This window comes from Emydura macquarii, unplaced genomic scaffold (genome assembly GCF_026122565.2).
Source record: "Emydura macquarii macquarii isolate MOO-44397 ecotype Brisbane River unplaced genomic scaffold, CSIRO-AGI_Emac_v2 contig_2681, whole genome shotgun sequence".
Classification (NCBI taxonomy): Eukaryota; Metazoa; Chordata; order Testudines; family Chelidae; genus Emydura; species Emydura macquarii.
In genome coordinates this window covers 1,813,411-1,835,327 of record NW_027132818.1, presented here as the reverse complement: position 1 = coordinate 1,835,327, position 21,917 = coordinate 1,813,411, and the positions used below count along the sequence as shown (strand labels likewise).

The 21,917-nt window shown below is 41.5% G+C and overlaps 2 protein-coding genes across 7 annotated transcripts in view; one reads left to right on the top strand and one right to left on the bottom strand.

Moving 5' to 3' along the window:
* LOC137164657 (trifunctional purine biosynthetic protein adenosine-3-like) overlaps positions 1-4,755 on the top strand; it is a 60,103-nt gene extending 55,348 nt beyond the window's left edge. The window contains exons 22-23 of one of the 2 annotated variants that reach the window (XR_010923148.1): positions 1,401-1,546; positions 3,513-4,755. Coding sequence is in view for 1 of the 2 variants with exons in the window: in XM_067565581.1 (XP_067421682.1) it covers positions 3,513-3,519 (7 nt within the window). In the remaining variant the exon portion in view is untranslated. The remainder of the gene's footprint in view (positions 1-1,400; positions 1,547-3,512) is intronic. The other variant, XM_067565581.1, reaches the window with a different exon arrangement.
* A 1,893-nt stretch (positions 4,756-6,648) lies between these two features.
* Positions 6,649-21,917, bottom strand: part of GART (phosphoribosylglycinamide formyltransferase, phosphoribosylglycinamide synthetase, phosphoribosylaminoimidazole synthetase) — a 54,056-nt gene continuing 38,787 nt past the window's right edge. For 2 of the 5 annotated variants that reach the window (XM_067565570.1, XM_067565569.1), the window contains 8 exons: positions 19,625-19,876; positions 19,106-19,258; positions 17,575-17,778; positions 17,132-17,263; positions 16,375-16,505; positions 13,144-13,285; positions 10,272-10,387; positions 6,649-8,696 (listed from right to left, as the gene is read on the bottom strand). In XM_067565570.1, coding sequence (XP_067421671.1) covers positions 8,499-8,696; positions 10,272-10,387; positions 13,144-13,285; positions 16,375-16,505; positions 17,132-17,263; positions 17,575-17,778; positions 19,106-19,258; positions 19,625-19,876 — 1,328 coding nt within the window. In that variant the 3' untranslated portion in view covers positions 6,649-8,498. Of the gene's footprint in view, positions 8,697-9,522; positions 9,693-10,073; positions 10,388-13,143; positions 13,286-13,757; positions 13,818-16,374; positions 16,506-17,131; positions 17,264-17,574; positions 17,779-19,105; positions 19,259-19,624; positions 19,877-21,917 lie in introns of those variants that run through there. The other 3 variants (XM_067565572.1, XM_067565571.1, XM_067565574.1) reach the window with 3 other exon arrangements.

Sequence of the window (21,917 nt, the reverse complement as noted above, 5' to 3'; positions counted from 1 at the left end):
TTCAAGTATTTGTTTACATGGTGGCAAACAAACATTTGAGAGAGCCTCACCCAATAGGTATCCCCAAAAATATAAGGATATGAGACTGGCCCTCTACAAGCCTTCATATGAAGGTGTCATATTACCAGGCATTGTGATCCAAATATTCTTTTATTAACTGGTCAGCAATTTCAAAATTTGTGGACAAACTGGCTGAGGAATACAGGGATCAGTTTTTGGCCATAGTATCAGGTCATTTCACTGCTTGCATGTCCCTCTAAGGGGCGATTGACAAGTCAGTGCATCATGTTCAATTTCAATGAAACACTCTTCTTGATTGCAGGACTCTGGCACCCCAAAAGAGCTGCAAAATACAATACAAGATCTACCTTTTTGTCTTCCTCTACTGGATTTTCCCTTGCTTCATCAGCCGGTGCTGACCATGGTGCCTTCGCCTTCAACTTCAATTTCACTGGCAGTGCCAGCACCAGTAATTTAACTTACCACCATGGTTGCAGTAGTCAGAGCTCCCGGCACTTCCAGAAGACCCTCCTTTCACAGTATTCCACAAAGACAAGGCCTCACTTAGGCCATTTCCTAAGTTTTTTACCTAAGGTGGTCTCTGCATTCCACTTCAACTCGACATTCATCTTCTAGTGTTCTTTCCGAAATCTCTTTCTACCAAGGCTAAAGAAAAGCTTAATTTCTTGGATGTTTGGAGGGCTCTGCCACTTTACCTGGACTGCAAAAAGTCTTTCAGATCCTCTCCTAGACTTTGTAGCCTATGCTGAGAGGATTAAATGATGACCTGTTGCAATCCAGCAAATTTCATATTGGATTTCTGACTGCATCAAGCTTTGCTAAGATCTAGGGAAGGTCTCTTTTCTCCCGAGGATAACAGTCCACTCCACTAAGGCTCATTCCACTTGGCTAGCCTTTTTGGAGCAACATTCCTGTGGTGGACCACTTGCAAAGCAGCAATGTGGTCATTAGTATATGCCAGGGATGGCCAAAGTGTGGTTCTTTTACAGTTAAAGTGCAGCTTGCAGAGCCCCCTATGCGCCCGCTCCCCCCCCCCCCCCATCCCCATTCTCCACCTGCCAGACTGGGCTGGGGAGCTCAGAGCTTCTGCCCTATGGCAGGGTAGTGGGGCTAGAGGATTCTGGCCAGGGGGGAGCAGGGTCTCAGAGAATCAGTAAGTTTGGCCACCCCTGGTGTATACCTTCTCTAGACATTATGCTATCACTCGGGCTTCCTGAAACAATGCCAACTTTGGCAGTCTCATCAAATAGTCTGAAGCCCCGCCATCTGTAAAGAAGGTGCTGGTGAGCCACCTACAGTGGAACGAGTATGTGCACGATCACTCGAAGGAGAAAAAAATGGTTACTAACCAGTACAATGATCTGTACCTGTTCTTCTAGATACGTTGTGCAAATATACATTCCACGACCCCCTCACCTTCCCCACTACTTCAGGAAGTAGTGAAGAGTGCACTGGGAACACACACATCTACAGTGGACTGGATATGTGCACAACACATCCTTGAAGAACTGCAGTCACTGTCCAGGTAAGTAACTATTTTAGTAACACAGAAGTCACCAGATTTGATTTGCAATGGAAGTAGAATCTCCATTTTCCCAATGTCAATCCAGTGACAGGCTTGGCAGTAAAGGCTTATTCCTTTAAATAAACACGTTGCCCAAGTAGGAGGCTTATTTTAACTCTGTCAGAGTAATGGGCTATGTGCAACTAAAATAAATCAGTGGGGAGGCAAATCAGCCAGGAAATTCTTAAACAAGTTGAAAAAGAAGCCGCCAGAATTGAACTTTCTGATGAAGGAGCTGTTGATTAATTAGATCAGGGACATTATTCATTGAACTCTAGGGGCATTAAACACTTTGTTTTGGTATTTCATTTCATGTCCTGTACTTTCTGGAGGCATATCATATGTCAGGCTCTTATCTCTAGTGAGATATTCCAGAGCCTACAGCAAACGCCATTATAACTTGCATTAGAGGGGGTTAATTCTTTCCGGTTTTATATTCATGCTTGTGCTGTGGCAAATGTGCTTTTGGCAGTTGGGGAAGGTAAAAAAAAAAAAAACTATTCCCTACCGTTCTCTTGCCTACCTTTTAATATACAAGATAATTATGACTTCAGTATGCCAAATGATGGAGTTCTTTTGTTATCATTGCAACAGGGAACTTCTGTTTTCAAATTATCATAGACTTTAAGGTCAGAAGGGACCACTATGATCATCTAGTCTGACCTCCTGCACAATGCAAGCCAAGAACCTCACCCACCCACTCCCGTAACAAACCTCTAACCTATACTGAGCTATTAAAGTCCTTAAATCATGGTTTAAAGATTTTAAGGTACAGGGAATCCACCAGCAAGTGAGCCATGCCCCATGCTACAGAGAGAGGTAAAAAACTCCCAGACTCTTTGCCAATTTGCCCTGGGGGGAAATTTCTTCTTGACCCCAAATATCAGTTAAACCCTGAGCATGTGGGCAAGACTCACCAGCCAGACACCCAAGAAAGAATTCTCTGTAATAACTCAGAACCCACCCCATCTAACATCCCTTCACAGGCCATTGGCATATCTACCACTAGTAGTCAAAGATCAGTCAATTTCCAAATTAGGCTGTCCCACCAGACAATTCACTCCATAAATTTATCAAGCTCAGTTTTTAAGCCAGCTAGGGTTTTTGCCCCCACTGCTCCCCTTGGAAGGTTATTCCAGAACTTCACACCTCTGATGGTTAGAAACCTGCATCTAATTTCAAGTCTAAAGTTCCTGATGACTAGTTTATATCCATTAGTTCTTGTGTCCATATTGGCGCTGAACTTAAAGTAATTCCTCTCCCTCCCTTGTATTTATCCCTCTGATGTATTTATAGAGAGTAATCGTATCTCCCCTCAACCTTTCCTTTCTCCCAGATCATCATGAGGACAGCTAGCAAATGTTTTGATAGATACAGGATAAACACCCACGATTATTGCTTCTGCTCTTTTATTATCTGTAGTTGTAGAGTAACATTGTACTATATATTGTTTTGAATTGTATAATTTTGTCTGAACACATTCAAATCTAACAAAGTTATAATTAGAGCCTTATTCTTTTTATTTATCTATCTTAGATACTTCTCTCGCCCCCATCGCCATAGTATCCAAGCAACTCACAGTCCTAAACTTATTTTTCTTCATAACACCCCTAGGAAGTAATTATCACAACTTTGTACAGATGGAGAACTGAGGCACTTGTTGTCAGACTTTTAAAGGTATTTAGGCACCTAATTCTCATTGAAAGTCAATCTGCTTCTTTAGACACCTAAATACCTTTGTAAATCTGACCTCAAGTGATTTGCCCAAGGTTGAAAAGGACTCCGTGGCAGGGCAGGGAATTTAACCCTGTACCCTCTTATGCCTATAGACTGCACGCCTGCATGGGTAATTTTCACCTATTGTTTTCTGCTAATATGTTAGACTAGAGTGAGCACCTACGGTCAAACTGTCTCTCTGCTCTTACAGATTGTGAGCTGCAGGTGGGTCTTCAAGTGGCAACTCCTCTCTCCTTGACTGATCAGCACAGAGATCGAACTGGAAATCCGACTCTGCAGGGCTCCTGGTTTCCACCCCTGGGGCATGCACTAGGATGTTTTGTTTTTACTTTCTGGGTTAAGTCTGACACTTTGTAGCCTGCCCATGTGCCCTTCCACCAATTGGTCTTGATCTCAGTCTTTTAGGCCCGAAGTGGGTACATAAGCCAATTGGGAGTTGTGGGACCTCTAAGCCTCAACCTACTAGAGAGAGTATAACAAGACTGGACATTTTGTCCTGTAGTGCTTAACCATTGGCTAATTGGTAGCAGTAACCAGGAAGCCATCTTATTTAAAGAGCTGAGTTTCTGAAATTGGGGATATGCATGCAGAGAGGAAACCTGGGTTCCTTCACCACCCCTTTAAGACTTATGGAAATTGCTTTAGCTCTCGTGATGTTTGGGCTCTTGCAAAGAAAATGCCACATCAGCAACAGCTCAGAGGAGGAGGGAGAAGTCAAGGGAAGCCCTCTGGCCCAGCTGCTTTGGGAGATTCTGGAATGCAACCTGGAGACCTTTGCGAGCATGAGGCTGTTTGGGTCTGATGCCCGTGAATCTGGAGCAGGCCCAGAAATGGTGGGGGTTGCCTGCTGTTTTAACCAGTAGAGAGGGGGGGTTGGACGTGTCGTACAAAGCTGAGGAGTCTCCTCCAAAAGATTTGAGCCAGGGAGCCAAGTTGCAGGTAAACAGAATATAAAATGTTGAAAAGGCTGAGGGGGGTCATGGGGATAGGAACTGATCGCAGCTACGTAAATCTAAAATGGGAACTTACGTGTGTGGTGCTTTTTAAAACAGTTGAATGATGCTTCTCTAGCGATACCCAGAACCTGGAGAGTGTTCCATCTGTAGCTGCAGATTTATGAGACCAAAGCTGTTTTGCTCCACTTGGAGACAGGTTCAAGAGGCTGTTGAAAGTGAAGCAGAAGAGCAGCATATGTGGCTAAAGGGATAGGGCTAACTGAGCCTGTGAGACATCATGAGTGTGAAAGAGTTGTGCATGCTGTTGTTTCTATTTTGTTTTATTAAAAAGAAAATCTGAAAAAAACCCTAAGACATACTTCGTCCACTTCAAAGATCCTTAGGAAGGGGGATAGATGATGGTTTACTGTTTAATAGTGTAAGAAGGTACTGTAGTGCTCTATTTCAATTAAACAAGAAAATAAATATTTTAAAATACCCCAAAAGCAGCCCTGTTATGTAGACAGTTTTTACCCATGGCCCACACAAATGTTTGCATGGGTTGAGGGTGCAGAAATTCATCATCTATCCTAATCAAATGTGTGTAAAGAACTGAAGCATCAAATCAACATACTAACTACAGATGTTAAAGTTTGATTGGAACAAATAAGTACCTGGGAATGTTAGGTGGTCAATTCTGGTACTGGGAGAATGGGGGGTGAGGGGTGGTTTAAGACCCCACCCCCATTTACAACAGAAAGTGTTTGGGCAGAATGGCTGCTGCTGGACTGCCAAGGTATACTGCGCTATAACTCTGAATGTGTTTAGATCTCTAGATTGAGATCTCTGTATCTCTAGATTCTAATCTCTAAATTGGTCTATTGTACACACTTGCACACAAGTTGCCTATATTGTCTTTAATCTACCACTGATTCATGTTTTTATTGTAATGTGATCCATTTAATGGGAAAACAGCAACTTCCAGCTGTAATTCACCAGTGCAAGGTAAAATTCCATTTTAACTATGCATGTGTTTAATATTGTTATGAAACCCTGTTTTTAAACAGGCTGTATGTATCGTTCTGTAAAAATAATAAATTAAACAGTTACGGAATATTACTAAAATGTTGTTGTTCATTATGCTGATGACCTAAATACAGGTGAGGGGAGTAGAGAAACAGGTACCAGTGTGCTTTTAACCTGTGTGTTTGTGCTGGAAGTGGTTTAAAAAGTTATTGCCAAGATTGTTACTTATGTCTTAGGGGTTTATGTAATGTCTTTTTCTGTGGAAAATGTTTGCAGCACCCTTAGAAAGGAGGCGTATGTGTGTGCAAGGATCAGTGTAATGTACCAATACTACATTCTGCCTGTCTGTTCTCTAGTATAAAACCAGTGTCCCCATCTTATTTTATGGGTAAAGAAGCTGTATAAAGCAAGAGACTGTTTGGTTTTTTTCCCCCTATTTGGTGGGGAAAAGAGACTGGGGATTTATTTGCATGCATTTGATAATGTGTGTGTCAGGTATTGGCTGCACGTGCATGTTCTCTCTGCATAGTGCATTAGCTCTGGCCAGACAGCCTGTACAGCAGGGTCCCATCAAACAGCCCAATGAAACTACAGACCCAGCTTCAGTAGTGAAGGTACCTGGCCACGTTTATTGTCAACAGAGCACAGTAATAGCATCCAGCAGACTCTATGGGGATACTAAGATATGTATGCCTGTGACAATGGACACGGCCCAGTGAATGGTGGGTCTTTTAATTGTCCCCCCTGTCGGACAAAGACACTCCCTCTGAGACCCTCTTTTATACACCTATACAAACAAGTTACGTATTGCCCCTCTGCTGTCGTTAGTTTACCTTGTACATGTTGATTCGATCAAAAGGTCTCTATCCTCATAGTGTCATCTTGACCTTATCTTTAGGAAGGGTCAACATGCTCCTGTTATCTTTGGGAAACGTTTGTACCATGCTTGGTAGCGGGGTGTTCTGGTACCCTCCTTCTGGACTGTGTTTGCGTGAGTCTCCTGCAGCTAGTACTACTTAGAAATGTGCATTTTAGTGGACTGTCCCAGCTAGTTGACCAGAAACTAATTATTTTTCCTCCCCCTCCCCTTTCTTTTCCCAGATAGAACTTTTTCAACCCCTGTCCTGCTTGGATTTAACTTTTTTTTGTAATTATTCACCCTGAAAATAATTTGATTGTCTCAGCCTTGTAATCTTTTAAACCGGTATACAGGCCTCCGTCCCTTGAGTAAGGCTTCATCTACTATGAATATTTCATCAGTAAACATCTGTTCATAACGTTTTTCAATGCTTCTGGCTTTAGCTTCATGTGGCCTCCATTTCTAAAAGGGGATACAGCTTTTAAAATAAAGTAGTCTCCATAAACCATTTTTCACATAATCAGCATCCGCAGGGTTAACGTCAACAGGTCTGATAAAGATAATGCTGTGAAAGCTTTGGTTGTAATGCTTTATAAGTTCCAGTAACATCACTGTGTAGATAGAGGATATTTACAGCCCACAACATCTATCTTAGCTTTTAAAGTTTCATTAAATCATTCCACACTTCCCATTTTGACATTAGTAACAAAATGGTCAATCTTGTTGCTGCTTTCACAAAATTGTTTAGAAGTTCTTTCCCCTGCTCAGTCTATCGTTTGAGTCTATAGCCTAGGCCTATTTAGGCAGAATGTCTATCATCCTTAAGATGTACTTAAAACCAGTGTCAGTTGGAGATTTGCTGAATAGCCACCGAAACTGCTTATCATTGTGCATCCACGTCTGAAACAATGTGTTCCCTTTTAAACACAGAATCTTTAAATATACTTTCATTAAGGGCAGAAATAAGAATCTAAGGAAAAAAATTAAATGATGCGCTTTTAAAGTTGCCTTTTCTCAACTTTATTAGAATTGGATTTGAAAGCACTGAACAGCTGAAATTGTTCTAACACATATAGCAGGAGGACATCAATATACAAGATTCAGATCAATTTTTGGTGTCACTTTGTGTAAGGAGGTTTCTGGGTTTTGTCCTGATTTAAAACCATGTAGGAGCAACTGAAGTAAAGTGCCTTTAGCTTGTGGGGAGAAAAAACCTACATAGTTTAGTTACTGTATTAACATTTGCAGCTACGCTAAAAACACTAAAAGAAAGGTGTTTGTAGAGTGGTAAGAGTTCAGATGTAACAAACACAAATATGTTTCTGAGAATGACAAAATATTTTGGAGAGGGAGAGAGGAAGGTAGAAAGAATAAAAAAAATCCATCAATATTATTCTAGCTGAAAATAATGATTCCAGAATTCCTGTATCTAGCTATGCCAGGATTGGTAAAGAATTTCACATAGGCTTACCAGGCACTGGAAAGCATCTCATTCCCACACTGAAGAAAACAAACTTTGAATCTAAACCTGTTTTACATCTAGTGGAACATAGATATGAAATGAGGATGCTAAAGGCAGACCCACTTACCCCTGGTCAGTGATCATCAGGAGTTTGATTCTGTGAGGCACCTGCTGGATCACAGGTTCAACAGCTGGAGTTACTAGACAGGGTGAAAGTCCAGAAGAGGCACAATACTCCATGAAAAACACAATTCGCAGGAACAAAATTCACTTCAACATTTTCTTTAAAGAAAGATTGTGCTGGGAGGGCCAGTTCCTTCTGACCAGAGCAATTTTGATCATTTACCACCCACTTTCTCCTCCATTCTATTGATGCCAACAGTTGTCCTGAAAAGATTTTTCACAGCCTCTGTCAACAAATATAGGCTCTTCTGCTACAATTGTGTCAAACAATTCAGGGACTAATACTGACTGATGAGCTTCACCTACTATGATCCTTTCATAGGAAACCCAGAGATGCTCAGATCTCTGATTCGTTGGCTATACTATTCTAGATTATCAAAAGAGTCAATGCACTGTGAAATTGAGGACTGAGAGGTCAGTGGAAAAAGCCATCCTAATTAGGGTGGTAGCTGATAGTCAGGGCTATGGCCCTGAGATATAAAAACAAATTAAAAATTCTCCCTTCCGATATTTGGCTCTCTCTGTCTTCAGTTTGGAGCTGTAGCATTTGAGAGAATTTGCAGATCCTGCTGGAATGCCATGGGAAATATTACACTAAACTACACTTTATGAACAAAATAAAAGTAACTCTGCAGTTGCTAAGTTCTGCCCTCTTGATTAAATTGTTAGAACTTCAGTATTGTTGTTCCAATACTAGAGCCAGGAGCCTTCTCAGTTCTGCTGTTCTGAATTCCAGATGATTTTGCCAGTTTCTCCTAGGCGCACTGCTTTACTGGCCACCAGCTGCAAGGCAGCAGGGAAAGCTCTGTGTTCTGCTTCTTTTACTCTTTCTGACAAGGTCTCCTCTGTGTCTCCAACCTTCACAGGAACTGCCTCTTGAAAAATTATAGCTCCAGCATCAACTTCCTCCTGAAAAGAAAAAAATCCAGAATACTGTGAATTGAAAGGGGGGAGGGTGAAGGGGGGAAGAGAAGATGCACAAAAGTAGGGCAGTTATTTGCCCTGGTTACCTTAGATATCTCTTTTCAATATTATCACATTCCTGAAATTTCTTTGAAGTTGAGGAATAGCTTCCTATAGAAAGCAGTGAAAGCTATGGCACGTAAGCCATGTAAAACTTGGCTAGAAAAAATGCGGGTATATTTACAACAAAAATATCTTGCCTGGACACGGTGATGGATTAAGTGATCCAAAAGATCCTTCCACCTCTAAATTATTTTTTATTTCCCATACGGTTCCCTGCTGCCTATGAATTCTCTCTCAGGGGTTTCTTCACTTTGTGGAAATGCCACACTACATACTATGGAGGGATAGAATCACACTTGTGTCTAGAAGGACCCAACTCTCCTTGCCTCCTCCCATGCCACGATGATGGCAAGAGTAAGAGAGAATGGATTTCTTAAGCAGCTAGAGGAGTGGGAGGGATGATTTCAAGGATGTAATGAGGGAGCTACATCCCACTACATTCAATCCTGATAAACAAACAAGAAAAAAAATCTTGTTTCTAAACTGATTTGGCACCTGCATTCTCCACAAATTCTCATCAACCCTAAGGAGTTCATAGCATGCTTCTAAAATACCAGGAAGGGAGAGATTAACTTGATGATTAACAAAGATTTATTTACAAGACAGAACTGAAAATCGTTTTAACAGTGGTCCATCTGAGCAATGTTTTCTGTAGAAGCCAACTCCTCCCAAAGTGATACACTCCTAGCCACATGCAGGCCTACCACTGCTAGCTGAGTCAAAATTTTGGACAAAACTGATATCAGGACAGAAATATCACCACCAGGAAAGTAAGAGTTTTGAATTTCTTAGGCCCATCTCTTGACCTCTCATAAGACCATTGTCTTATCCTGATCAAAGCAGGTGCTGACAACATGGTGGCAGTATTGCCATCCCCAGCTGTTTAAAGAAAAAAAAAAAAAGATGACTTTTACAAAACAAATACAGTTAGGGTTCTTGTCTTTGTCTGAGGGGTGTGGGCCTGTAGGTTACAGTCACTCCACAGCTTCAAGCTTTTCTCTGCAAACATGAGGGGTAAAAAAATTTTTTTTAAATGAAAGATTTTTAGGCCTCCCTTGATTCCAGCAACTAGAGCTCTAAGAAAAACACTAAACAAGGTGAGGCTCATGATAAAAGCATAGGACTTGGAAACATGGTAGTAATAAAGATGCTGGTTATCACCAAGGCCTTGCTAGTGCTCCCACTGTTTTGACAAGGTGGAGCTGCTACGGTTACCGATGGGGGAATCTGGACAGAAAAAAAGCAAGTGTAGATAAAGCCTGAATTCTAGTACAGTATTTATTTCCAATTTCCCCAATGCACAACATTCTAAAGAATTCATCTCACTGTTCATCTAACCATTTCTACAACTGAAGAGGAAAAGATATAGATCATTTTGACACAGGAATTTTTCCAACCAAGATTATTAGCTGCAAGTTTTTCAAAGCTGCTCATTTCTGATAGAAATGGAGTACTTACAGCTACAAAGTGCACAGTACAGCCAGTGACTCGGACTCCAGCTTGTAATACCAATTTATGGGCATTTGCTCCCTTAAAAGAAGGTAGTAAAGATGGATGAATATTCAGTATTTTTCCTAGAAAAGAATAAATGAAATGCATCATCATCTCTTATCTCTCAACCCTTGTTTCACAAGCTTAATCAAGTAAATGCCTCATCATCATGCAGAATGCAAAATGGGTACAATGCTGTGACAAACCAGCCCAAAACTCATCAGCCCTCTCTCATTTTCTACACTGGTGTTTCAGCTGATCAGGGTTGGGAACAATAAAACATTTGCACGTACGTAGTATACTTCTCCCAAGAATCTCGGACGGAGTCTGACTATGGTTTATTTATAGCTCCTTTGTGGTGGTGGTCTCTTCCCCAGTGTCATGTCTTATTCTTCAGCTGACTACAGCCACGTTCCTACTGCTTGTAGTCCTTCAGACCCACTCAAGTTAGCAACTTAGAATATTTGCCCATGGTGGCAGGGAGGGAACTTCACATGCATTTCCATGAAAGTGATGAGATTTCTTCCTGGTTTACCAGGAGATCAGGAGCAGGTATTGCAGGGGAAGCAGTCTGGAGCAGGGAGAACCCTGTTGCATGGACAATTTACAGTTTCTGTGCTTGGGTTAAATAGAGATGGGGACCAATCAGGACCCCTAGTTTTCCACCAGTCAGAGCCTATGACTGGAGTCTTCTGCTACAGTTCATCTGCTATACGAGCAGCTGTTAACAGTTCACTGGGTGGTAGGTCCAGACTGCCTTGCTCTTAAGAACCCTGTAGAGCACGGTTCAAGACCTGCAGTCCTTGACAAACCAGAAGAGCTTCACTCACAACCTTTTGCCCAACTAGTTTCAATCCTCATCTTCCCATGAGTGTTTTGTGATGTTTCAGACTCAGTAGCAATAACAGAGGATGGAAAGGCAAAAGCTTTCATGACATCGGATATGGCTGCATTAGCATGAGTAGTGTGTGTTTAGGCAATTACTCCACTTTAGGCCAGTCAGTGCCAGTCATATTTTGACTGAATGTTCTCCATGCTGTTCAGTCTGTATTAAGACTTTCACAGGTCCTTGACAGTTGAAAGTGCATCCTGGAGCGCACATTTGAAACCCAAATCCAAGTATTGAGCTGGTCAAACCTCACTTGGAGATCAGTGCTCAAGGTCAGTGATGGCTGGATACTCTGGTTAATTCATATTAAAATGCTGCCATCCTAACAGGAAGGGCCCCTCCTCCCTTGCCCTCAAATCAAACACACACTGATGTGCACACCGTGGACTGCTTCTGGTTCTTTCAAGATATATGCATAACAGATGTGGATTATTTACATTTATGGATAAAGCCCTGAACATCTACAGGGCAAGTGGCAACAGCACAGAGCATCCTGCTCCCTGAATCAGTGGAAACCGAGTGCACCATTTACTTGTGCGAGAATTTCAAGTATCTGATTTCTCTGATCCTCTCCTCTATAGAAGCAGGTTACCCACAACAAGGAAGTGGAAAAGAAGTTACAATGCCAGTGATAAAGGGAAGTGAAAATACTGGCTTTCTTCCCCCTTCTCGTTTGTTTCTCTACAGGTGGCAAGTAATCTGGAAACTCAGGATTAAGGTGGTCCTTCTTCCATGATGGCAGGGTTTAAAAGGGTCTGTCAGGAGGATTAGGAACCAATTTTGCTTTCTCACAGCAGGCTGAAGAGTTCCGTACTCAGGGGTGATCTTTCATTGTGTTAACAAGGTTGTATGTTGGTGTGATGGCTGGTGTCTGGATGCTTTAAAAGGTTCCTTGAACTGATTCTTGTTCACATGCTCAGTGTCACTCTGATTGCTTTGTTTGGGGTTAGGAAGGAATTTCCCTCCCTAGCCCCACAAGCTAAGGTGGTGGAGGGGTTGTTTGTTTGTTTTTCCCTCCCTTTTTTCTGAAGCAGCTGAAGCGAAGGCCAAAAGCTATGTGCCTAACAGCCATGGGAGCATATTGGCTAAAAATGGCCTGATGGGAACTTTAGCTTAAGAGCAACAGATGAGTAGGTGACCTGTCTGAGTGGTTTGTTTTCGTAACATGAAAAGACTACATAGAGCCTGGGACTCTAATTTTGGGGAGATCCTGTTATAGTAGAGATCAGTTGTAGTGACCACCTATTCCAAAGCTTGGACATGGGTCTGGGAACAGCTGGTCTATAGCATACAGAGGTGGGGAAAACAGTACTACCTTGTGCAAATACTGTAAAAGGCATCCCATGAATAACCAGGTTTCTCCCCACTATTGGCTTGTTTGGAGAGTTCTGACCTGGGGGCCATATCATGTTAAAATTCTAGGCACATAATGGGTACTCTCAGGCCTTGCAATTATTTAGGAGCACAGGGACTATCAGAGGACATTGCAGCTTGAGCTACTTCTGAAAATGCTAGAGCTATTTCTGAAAATGCTACAACAGCCTCAGAGTTTGAACACGTCAGCATGTCATGGCTTATTCCTGCATCGTCGCAATCAGCATCACCAATGATGGGCTCCAGCAACTGTTTGGTTGGTTAACTAATGATATGCAACTCGTGGGTCACTAAATTGCTTTATGTATCTAATGCCCCAAGCAATCAAAGAAGGTGCTTGAGTTGCAAGGTTTTGGGGAGAGGGAAGATTTCTGTTCAAACCTTCAGCAGTTTTGTACCTTTTAAAAAATCCAAAATATAGTTGATAAAGAGGCTTTACTATTTAAAGTGGCCAATCATCTCTGTGCACTTGGCTTGTTTTCTTTATATAATGTTTGCCAGACTAAATAATATAATGCTTAACTGCAAAATGTCTTTTGTCTTGGGTGGAAGTATATATTAAAAGAGTGTGTTTACCATCCCACTTTTTGACAAAGGGACCAGACAAAATCCGCATAAATCCTGCAAGACAGATCAGTTCAACTGAGAATTCTTCAAGGACTTTATCAACTGCATCATCAAATTCTGTGCGACTTCCATACAATTTATGGTCAATTACCTACAATATCCAAGAGAAAGAGAAACACAGACATGAATGTGGGATTAATTTACTCTCTCATACAAGAAGAACTTGCTATAAAACACTATACTGTAATCAAACAAAAATCAAACTCCATATGACCAAAGAAGGATGTCCATCCAGATACTACAATGATGGGCTCTTTAGAAATGTAAGTAAGTAATAGAAGATCAAATCCTGTACTCAGACCATATTCAGCCAAACTCATATTGAAATTAGTGGGAGTTTTGCCTGACTAAACTCAGTTTAAGGCTACAGGATTTGGATCATTAACGATTAATTATTGATGATAACGTGAAAATTATAACAAGCACCCTAACTCTTAGACCGGCTTAACCAGCTTCAGATGATATAGGCTTTAAAACAATCTAAGAGATTTAAACCCATGCAAACCTTAGATCAGTTTAAATTGCAGATTCTCCCCTCCCCCCAAGCATTAAAAAAAACATACCATAGAGCACCACAAAAGGCTGGAGAGCTAATTATAGGCATGTTGAGAAGCAACAGCTGCCTAAGGATGAACAAAGAATGAGGATTGCTTCAGTTAAAGTTTTCCCAGCTAAGGACACATGCCATATTTAAATGTGAATAATTTTAATTTAAAACTACCCAAACTATTTTCTTAAAATATCCATAGCTTTAAAATAATGAGGCCTTTTAAATTCCAATGAAATTTACAAAAACCAATTACATTAAAAAAAAAAATTAGCATAAATTCTTCAAACCTAATGTGTGTTGAATGGGCTGTGCAATTTTCAGTGCGTTGGCAGTGTGATCTAGTGAATAGGAAAGGACTGGCTTCTGTGGATGACTTTGCTACTGACCTGTTGTGTAATCTTTGGCAAGTCACTTCACTTCTGTGAGGCTCTAATTCCCTTCCCACTTTGTCTTGTCCATTTAGATTGTGAACTCTTCAGGATGGGGACTGTCTCTTAGGGTGGGAGCCACAAAGGTACTTAAGCACCTAAGTCCCAGACTTGGCTCCACTGCAATCCACAAAACACCCACTGATCCCTGTAGGCCTCTAAACTCACCTGGCACCTATGTTTTTCAGGTTAAAAAAGTTCCCTGGGTGTCTACATTTCAGTCTCTGGGCACACACACTGCTGCCTCCATCTAGGCATCCAGATGCCTATCTCCTGCTTTAGCCCCAGAGTGATTTCACAAACCAGAAGAAGATAGGTGACTGAACACAAGTCTCATGCTGACTCTAAGCATGCCAACTGGGCTGAGTGTGGTTCAAAATCGGGCTGAGGAAGAAGCAGTGGTGGTGCCCCATAACTAGCTTTTAGCCCAGTGGTAGAGAACTTGCCTGGATGTGGGAGACCCAGGTTCAATCCCCCACTCTCAGAGAGGGGGAGAAAGGATTTGAACAGGAATCTCCCACCTCTCAGGAAAATGCTCTAACCTGAGCTACAGGATGTTCTGTTGTGAGGCTCTCTTCACCTCTCCTGTTGAAGCTGTTCCACTATGGATAAATAATGAGTGCCCTAACCTCTGGACTCCAGAAGCGCTGCCACTCTCAATCAAGCCCATGAGAATGAGGCTGGAGTCCAGCGGTTAGGGCACCCATCAGGGAAATGGGAGACTCACGGCCCAGTCCCCGTGCGTCAATCACTCTTGCATTGTTTATCCAACGTGCAACACCTTCCGACAGGAAAGGTAGCCAGCCCTGCATCCTGTAGCTGGGTGGCTTGAGTGCTCTTCTGGAAGGTGGGAGTCTCTCCTTCAAACCCTCTCTCCCCTTTTGCCATACAGGTGGGGATTGAACCTGGATCTCCCACAACCCAGAGTGTAAGTGCTCTAACCACTAGGCTAAAAGTTATAAGGTAGGCACCCCCACTTCCTTCCCTACCCCCCATTTCATGTGGAGTGAGTCAATCAAGTGCCTAAGTCCTTCCTGCAAGAAGCCCCATAGGTGCTAAAGGTACCTGCCTCTAGGTGGCTGATTCTCATTTGTGGATCTCTAAGTAGAGCTAAGCACCTCCCTGCAGCCAGGACTTAGGTGCCTCTCTCCAAGAGAGGGGGGGGAGGCTTAGCACACACACCCCTTGTCGGCATCTCCCATTGGCTAGTTTAGGCAGTGCCCTACCTAAGCTTGGCTTGGCTTTTGTGTTCTGAGGTGCCTCTATCTCCCCATGCATTGGATAGGATAGATACCTAGGTGCCTAATTCAGGCTTTGCGGAGCGCAGTGTTGCTCCAGTGATTTTCTAGGTGGCTAGAAGTTAGGTGCTGTGACACTGAGTGTTGCAATGCTTAAGTCCCTCTGTGGATCCCATACTTACTATATATGTGTACCTCAATAATACAATGGGATCTTGATCCCAGCTGTAGCCCTTAGTGTGGAAATAAAAAATATTACCACACCCACCTTGTCTCTCTACTATCATGCAGATAATAATAATCATTTGTTTAAGCATCAGACCCTGCTGTAATTGAAATCAATGGCAAAACTTGCATTGGGCCAGATTCTCCATTGTTTATAATTGATAAATACTTTTGCAAACCAAAAAATTACACTAACCCTGAACAAGGACTCTCTCTGTGCCATTTTTAAACTGCAGCCATTCTGGCTGTAGCATTGTAGAAATGTACATATTTTCTCATCACAGCTGAACTTAAAAACAAAATGAAAGACTTTTGTTCAAACTTTAATAATAAAAATTAATCCCCTTTGAGGAGAGACCAAGCAAGGAAAATATCCGCTTTGAAAGTGAAGGTTTTTGAAAAGTGTGTGTGTGAGAGAGAGAGAGATTTTATTTTTAAGTATTTTGCAACATTAATTATGGCAAAGGCTTCTAGGCATATCCTATAACAAATCCCAGTAACACTTCTAGGAGGAGATAAAAGTAGTAGTATCTTCTCCGTCTCCCATCTGTAGGATCAAAAAGGTAAGTTACTTTCCCAAGGGCACAGAGAGTCCATGGCACAGCAAAATTTTGGAGTTTCTGGCTCCCAGTCTTGTGCTCATACTCCACCTCTCTCCTATCAATATTATTAATCCTTGGCTAGCTTTCCACAGCAGTGAGTTAGTAAAATCGGATTCAAAAGGGGAAACATGGCTTACTTTTGTAGGAATACCCGCTCTTTCAGCTCTTTTTAACCCTTTCACACCTGACTTGTTAGAAATGACGAGGACTATCTGTGAGTAGCTGGTTGGCTTTTTTGTGCTGGTTATTAGGGCTTCCAAGTTTGTGCCTAAAAATGAAAAAAAGAAATGAAGACCAAGCATTTCTTGGAGGATAAATATACTTAATATTCTGAGTTGGCTTTTAAAAACAGCAACGTAGGAGGGGCCTGAGTCAAAGGCCCCTGAAGTCAATGGGTGTCTTTCCATTGACCTTAGTGAGCACTGGCTTGGACCCCCGGCATATGTGTGAACATGAAATTGTTTCATAAGTTATGTACTTGTATTTCCAGTGTATGAACTTTGTGGCATTTCTTACGTTTGGGGCTCCCTATGTGTCTATAAAACACAGAAGGAAAACTGGATCTGTTTGAAAATATAGTGCTGCATCCCTCTAACCAGTAGATTGATCACTTGAAGGGGGTTTAGAGGAGTGTAGGCAAAAGCGACAGACATAGATGCATCTCACATTTGCAGCAGTGGATAATGATCACAGTATATCCAATTCAAAATGGCCTAGGGCAAAACTCTGTTCTGCCTGCCCTGAGGAGCCTCCCCCGATGTCCATCCCTAGGCACCTGACTGAAAGCTCACGGAAGTCCATGGAAACACTTCCAGTGACTTGAAGCAGGTTTGTCTCACTTTCCTTTTCAACACTCTGTATTGTACCTTGTAGTAAAGAATGCAAAAGCCTCACCTGTTCCAGAGATGAGGACAGCCACCTTCACTTTGCTTGCTTGGGTTCTGTCTTGAATATGGTTATGCAAAACCTGTACCTTATTTGCTTGCAAGGCTTGAAGCAGATTATTGACTTCAACATGGGCAGATTCTTAATTGGAAAAAAAGTGTTATGTGTAAAGAAAACAGAAATGCAGAGGATATAAAAGGACTTCAGCACCTCTGAGAGTTAGACTTCTTGTTTCCCAGAACATCAGAGCAAACACTTATTTATCAAACAGTGCTAATCATATGTTATATGGACTGTAACTAGAGTCTTCAGGAATATCATTTTAACACACCTATAAAGCACACGCGACACACTGTCTATGGACCAGATCCTCATCTAACATCAGTGGAGCTGCACAGATTTGCACCAGCTGAGGATCTGGCCCTATTTCTAGGTAAATGACAATCCAGTACCTGTGCGTCGGAGGATGACTTTCCCAATCAGCCATGCGTCCTCATGTCTCTGTACATCCTTCAGAACCTGCTGAGCCAGTTCTTTCTCTACCACCAACACTGCACCAATCCCACAGTTAAACGTTCGGGCCATCTCCTCTTCTGAGAGGTTCCCCTCTTTTTGGAGCCAAGAGAAGATTTCAGGTACCTTCCAACTGTGAGCATCTGAAAATGGCTGAAGCTGTAAATTGCTTTGTTGAAGTACAAAACAAGTGTTTAACAGAAATTATTGTCCCGACACAAATACTCAAATTCCTACAATATCAAGAGCCAGAATTTCTGGACGTGAATTACAAATGCAAAAAATTATTAGATCTGGGGCAATCTCAGGCCCAGTGATCTCTGCTGTGATGCAGAGAAACTGAATTTAATTCCCAGTCCATGTCTCTAACTGACTCAGTCATTAGGGTCTGGAGCATTGGGAAATGTAGTTCAGCCCGTGGAATGTAGGAAATGAATTAGGTCCCTCAACTGTGACCCATGAGCTAATAATTAAGAAGAGGCTTTGAGAATACATCAGAAGGTGCTCTCATTAGCCATCCTCTCCTCAGAAGATGACTGCTGCAATGGTAGAGAGGGTATAAAATAAGAGAGGGACCCACAAATTCCAACAGACAAGACCCCTTTTTCCTATGGCAAGAACTGATTGATTGGCCCACAGCAGCAGCAGCAGCATTGCTGAACAAGCCAGCATGATGGAGTTAAAAAGGGAGTAAATTTCTTTTTGCCATATATTTAAGATGTTATGTCCTGGTTTTCATATATTAGCACTCAACAGATTTTCATATATAGAAGAGGCTAACTATAAAAAAAACAGATCTGATGATCTCAGTCTATGGAAGGAAGTACTTATTATTTGGAATAGGGAACTGGGAGTCACGAGTTTTCTGTTTTATTCTGCACTTGGCACAAACACTATGGGATCTTGAACAAGTCATTTAACTTTGCTGTGCCAACAGTTGCTTGCTTGTAAAATGGGAATAATAATATCCCAGTAGGTTATTATGAAGATTAATGCACGTACATAAAATGGCTTGAGATTTCAGAAAGGCAGAATCGAAGTGCAAAGTATCATGATTATTTTATGCACACATTCCTGCAAACATGTGAGTTACTAATTGCACTCTACTGCACAGCAAAGATCTCAAACAATTTAGATTGAACTGAGCTTGTATGATATTACAAAATGTTGGTGACTCTTATGTTTGTTTTTAAACCATCTGGTTCCTTACACAAACAAATCCAACACAAAACATTATGAGTTCAAGGGAGGAGAGATTGCAATCTTAAGGCTACAAGATACTTTGTAGGTGTTTGTTCTGAGTGAAAGGCAAAATTCAATAAAGATCTAATAAAAAATAAACTGTGTTCAAGTTATGCCAATGTGAGACTCAAGGAAAGTGTCAGTTCACCTTATACCACATTGATGGGCTTTTCAGATCCATCCCCTCAACTGTGCATGTTTTATATTATGTCCATTTTGCTTCCTTACCTAAAACTACACCAAATGATTCTGGAAGAACTCGGGGGATATTTTCCAAAAGACCCCCTCCAGTTATGTGGGCGTAGGCCTTAACACGTCCTGAACGAAGGATAGGCAAGAGAGTTTTACTGTAAATTTTAGTCGGGGTTAACAATAGTTCCCCTGTGAAAGCAAAATGAAAAAGATTGATTACAACATAGAAATAAATGTCAATTGAATTAAATCCAGGAAGCCTAAAAACATTCATTAACCAGACATTGAAAAGCAAATACATTACAGAGTAAATTGAAGTGGAAAGAAAAATGCTCTGCTCTCACTCCTGCAGTAAACATTGGTAAGTGTTATTACCCATCTGCCCCTCAACCTGATTTGTTTCAATGTATTTAATTTAGGGAAAAAGGAAAGAAAAATATAGTCAAGTAATAGTGGAATCATAAAAGAAAAAAGAAAAAAAAAGCTATGTTGGGAAAACAATCATGACATTGTGTTACACTTCAGGAGAAGAGGTATTCGTATTAGAGATGGTACCTAAAGTCTGGTCACCAGAGCCACCAACCGATGGAGAAGTGAAATCTAAAGAAGACTTTTCTACAATCTTCCTTACAAGGCTAAACCCGTTGCTGTGAATCCCAGAGGAAGCTATTCCAATGACAACATCCTCATCTGCAATTCTCTCCAGTTGGGGGAGCACCTGTCCTCTTTCCACTGCACCAACTGCAAAGCCAGCGAGGTCGTACTCCCCAGGCAGATACATGCCAGGCATTTCAGCACTCTCTCCTCCTGCAGGGGATAGGGAAGAAGAAAGAATGTGTGTGAAAAACATTGTGATCAATATACATATGATTTTTAAATGTTTCCAACCTGATGAGAAGGAATGCAGACGTGTAAATAGGCTGTTTTTTAAAGACACTGGTATATATTAAAAAAGGCCATTTAAAAAAAAATAATTAAAAACAGCTTTTCTCACAGGTCTCTAGCTCCTGTCATTGGAACTAATGACAAGCAAACTGGAATGTTGTCAGGAACTCCTAATTTCTGATGGCCAGGGTTAAAACTACTATAGATCTACATTTGTTTAGAGAGATTTTTTTCATAGGGTTTGCTATCTTAGTGTTTATATGGCTTCCATCACAGGAGTATCTAAGCACAAAGACCACCTCCTGAGCATGCAGCCTTAGTGAAAACTCAGTCTAGTCCTTTATACAGCAAAATAAAAATGCTTAGATTTTTATTCTCCAGAGTGCTGGACAAGTTTAATTCCCCTCTGGGGTGTGGCTACACAACACAAGGAAATGTACCTAAGGACGCTGAATGCATTAAATAATTGCTTCATTTGTCTCCCCAATGGTTTAGCGAATCCAGACAGCAACACTGTTTAGCAGAACCATGCTGGTACATCAAACACAGGATGCCTTACTAACCTGGTTGTACCACTACATTCTGAAGCATCTATTCTACAGTGCCCAGGACTGCTACTGGGAGCATAGGTTTTTCAGTAACTTCTAAACACATCACACTCCATTGTAGGATGGAGTTAGCAACACTAGCTGAATCAGTGTAGCTGCAATGCTTATGGCTTCCTGTCCACACTGGAGAGAAACCATTGTAGATTGCACCATTTCAGCTGTTGTACCAGAGCTAAAGACCTTTTCCTAGGTGTTGCAACTATCTGGTACAAATAAGGTTTGCAAAGTGCCTGGGATAGCTGCTGTGCCTGGATGCAAAGGACAGTACAACTGTTAGTTAGTTCCAACTTTGTTAGCCTAGTGCAGACAAGTCCTTGGGTATTTAAAAGTAGCGCTCTCATGTAACAAAACATCTAAAAATATTATTGAGTTTAACAGGTCTGATGATCTTACTTGGGGGAGGAAGGTCAATCAATATGAGACTCATTTGTTCAAGAAGTGTCACATAACACTCCCGAAATCACGTGGGAAATCGGAGGAGCTTCCCTTTTTATTCATCCACCAATTTCTAGGCCGAGGAAGACCAAACTCGACTTCTTGGAGCCCTGGCTGTTGTTTCTAAGGTCAGATCAAGTTATAACCAGCTTTAACATCAGTGTAACTGTCCCCACAATAAGAAATGACATGGACTTAATTCAATCTGTTTAAAAACAGATTGAGTTAAATCGTCTACACCCAGTTTACGCTGCAGGCCCGTACTCATTTGGAAGGGTCACTGCTGAGTGATATATGGCCATTTCGCATGCTTGAGCTTGAGGATCCTGCAGCCACCCCAGCCCCTATTAGCCCAGTGAACAGGAGACCAGGATTTAGGGGCATACTTCAAAATAATTGTTTAACTAGATGATGCTATGCAAAGAAAAGTTGGCAAAGACAGGTTTACATATCCAAACACGGCCTCCAATATGCTAAGTAGTGTGGGGGTGCTTTAATGCAGGCACAATATTGCAGGTGCAATCAACTCTGCCCACAGCTACATCCATTTAGAAGCTTATTATCCAAATGCATGAGCAAATCAGGTATTTAGACATCTACAAGTCTGAGTGCACAATTAATTGCACCTGCAATTCTGGAGGCCAAGTTGAAACTTTGAATATTAATTATTTGAGCTTCAAAATTACATTTTTCCACCCTTTTTTACTGTATCTATTTCTTTAGGTTTCTTAATATTATGGGAGTGCTCATCTCCCTTCTCTGGAACACAGATGGTGATATAATTCTAGCATATTCCTAGTGGCTATTCAACTCATCATCTCGGATTTTTCTGAATATGAGCATACAATGATACACGCGATTCCCATTTGAAACTTTACAATTAAATTAATTTCCACCAATTAATTTGTAAGCCTCAAGCT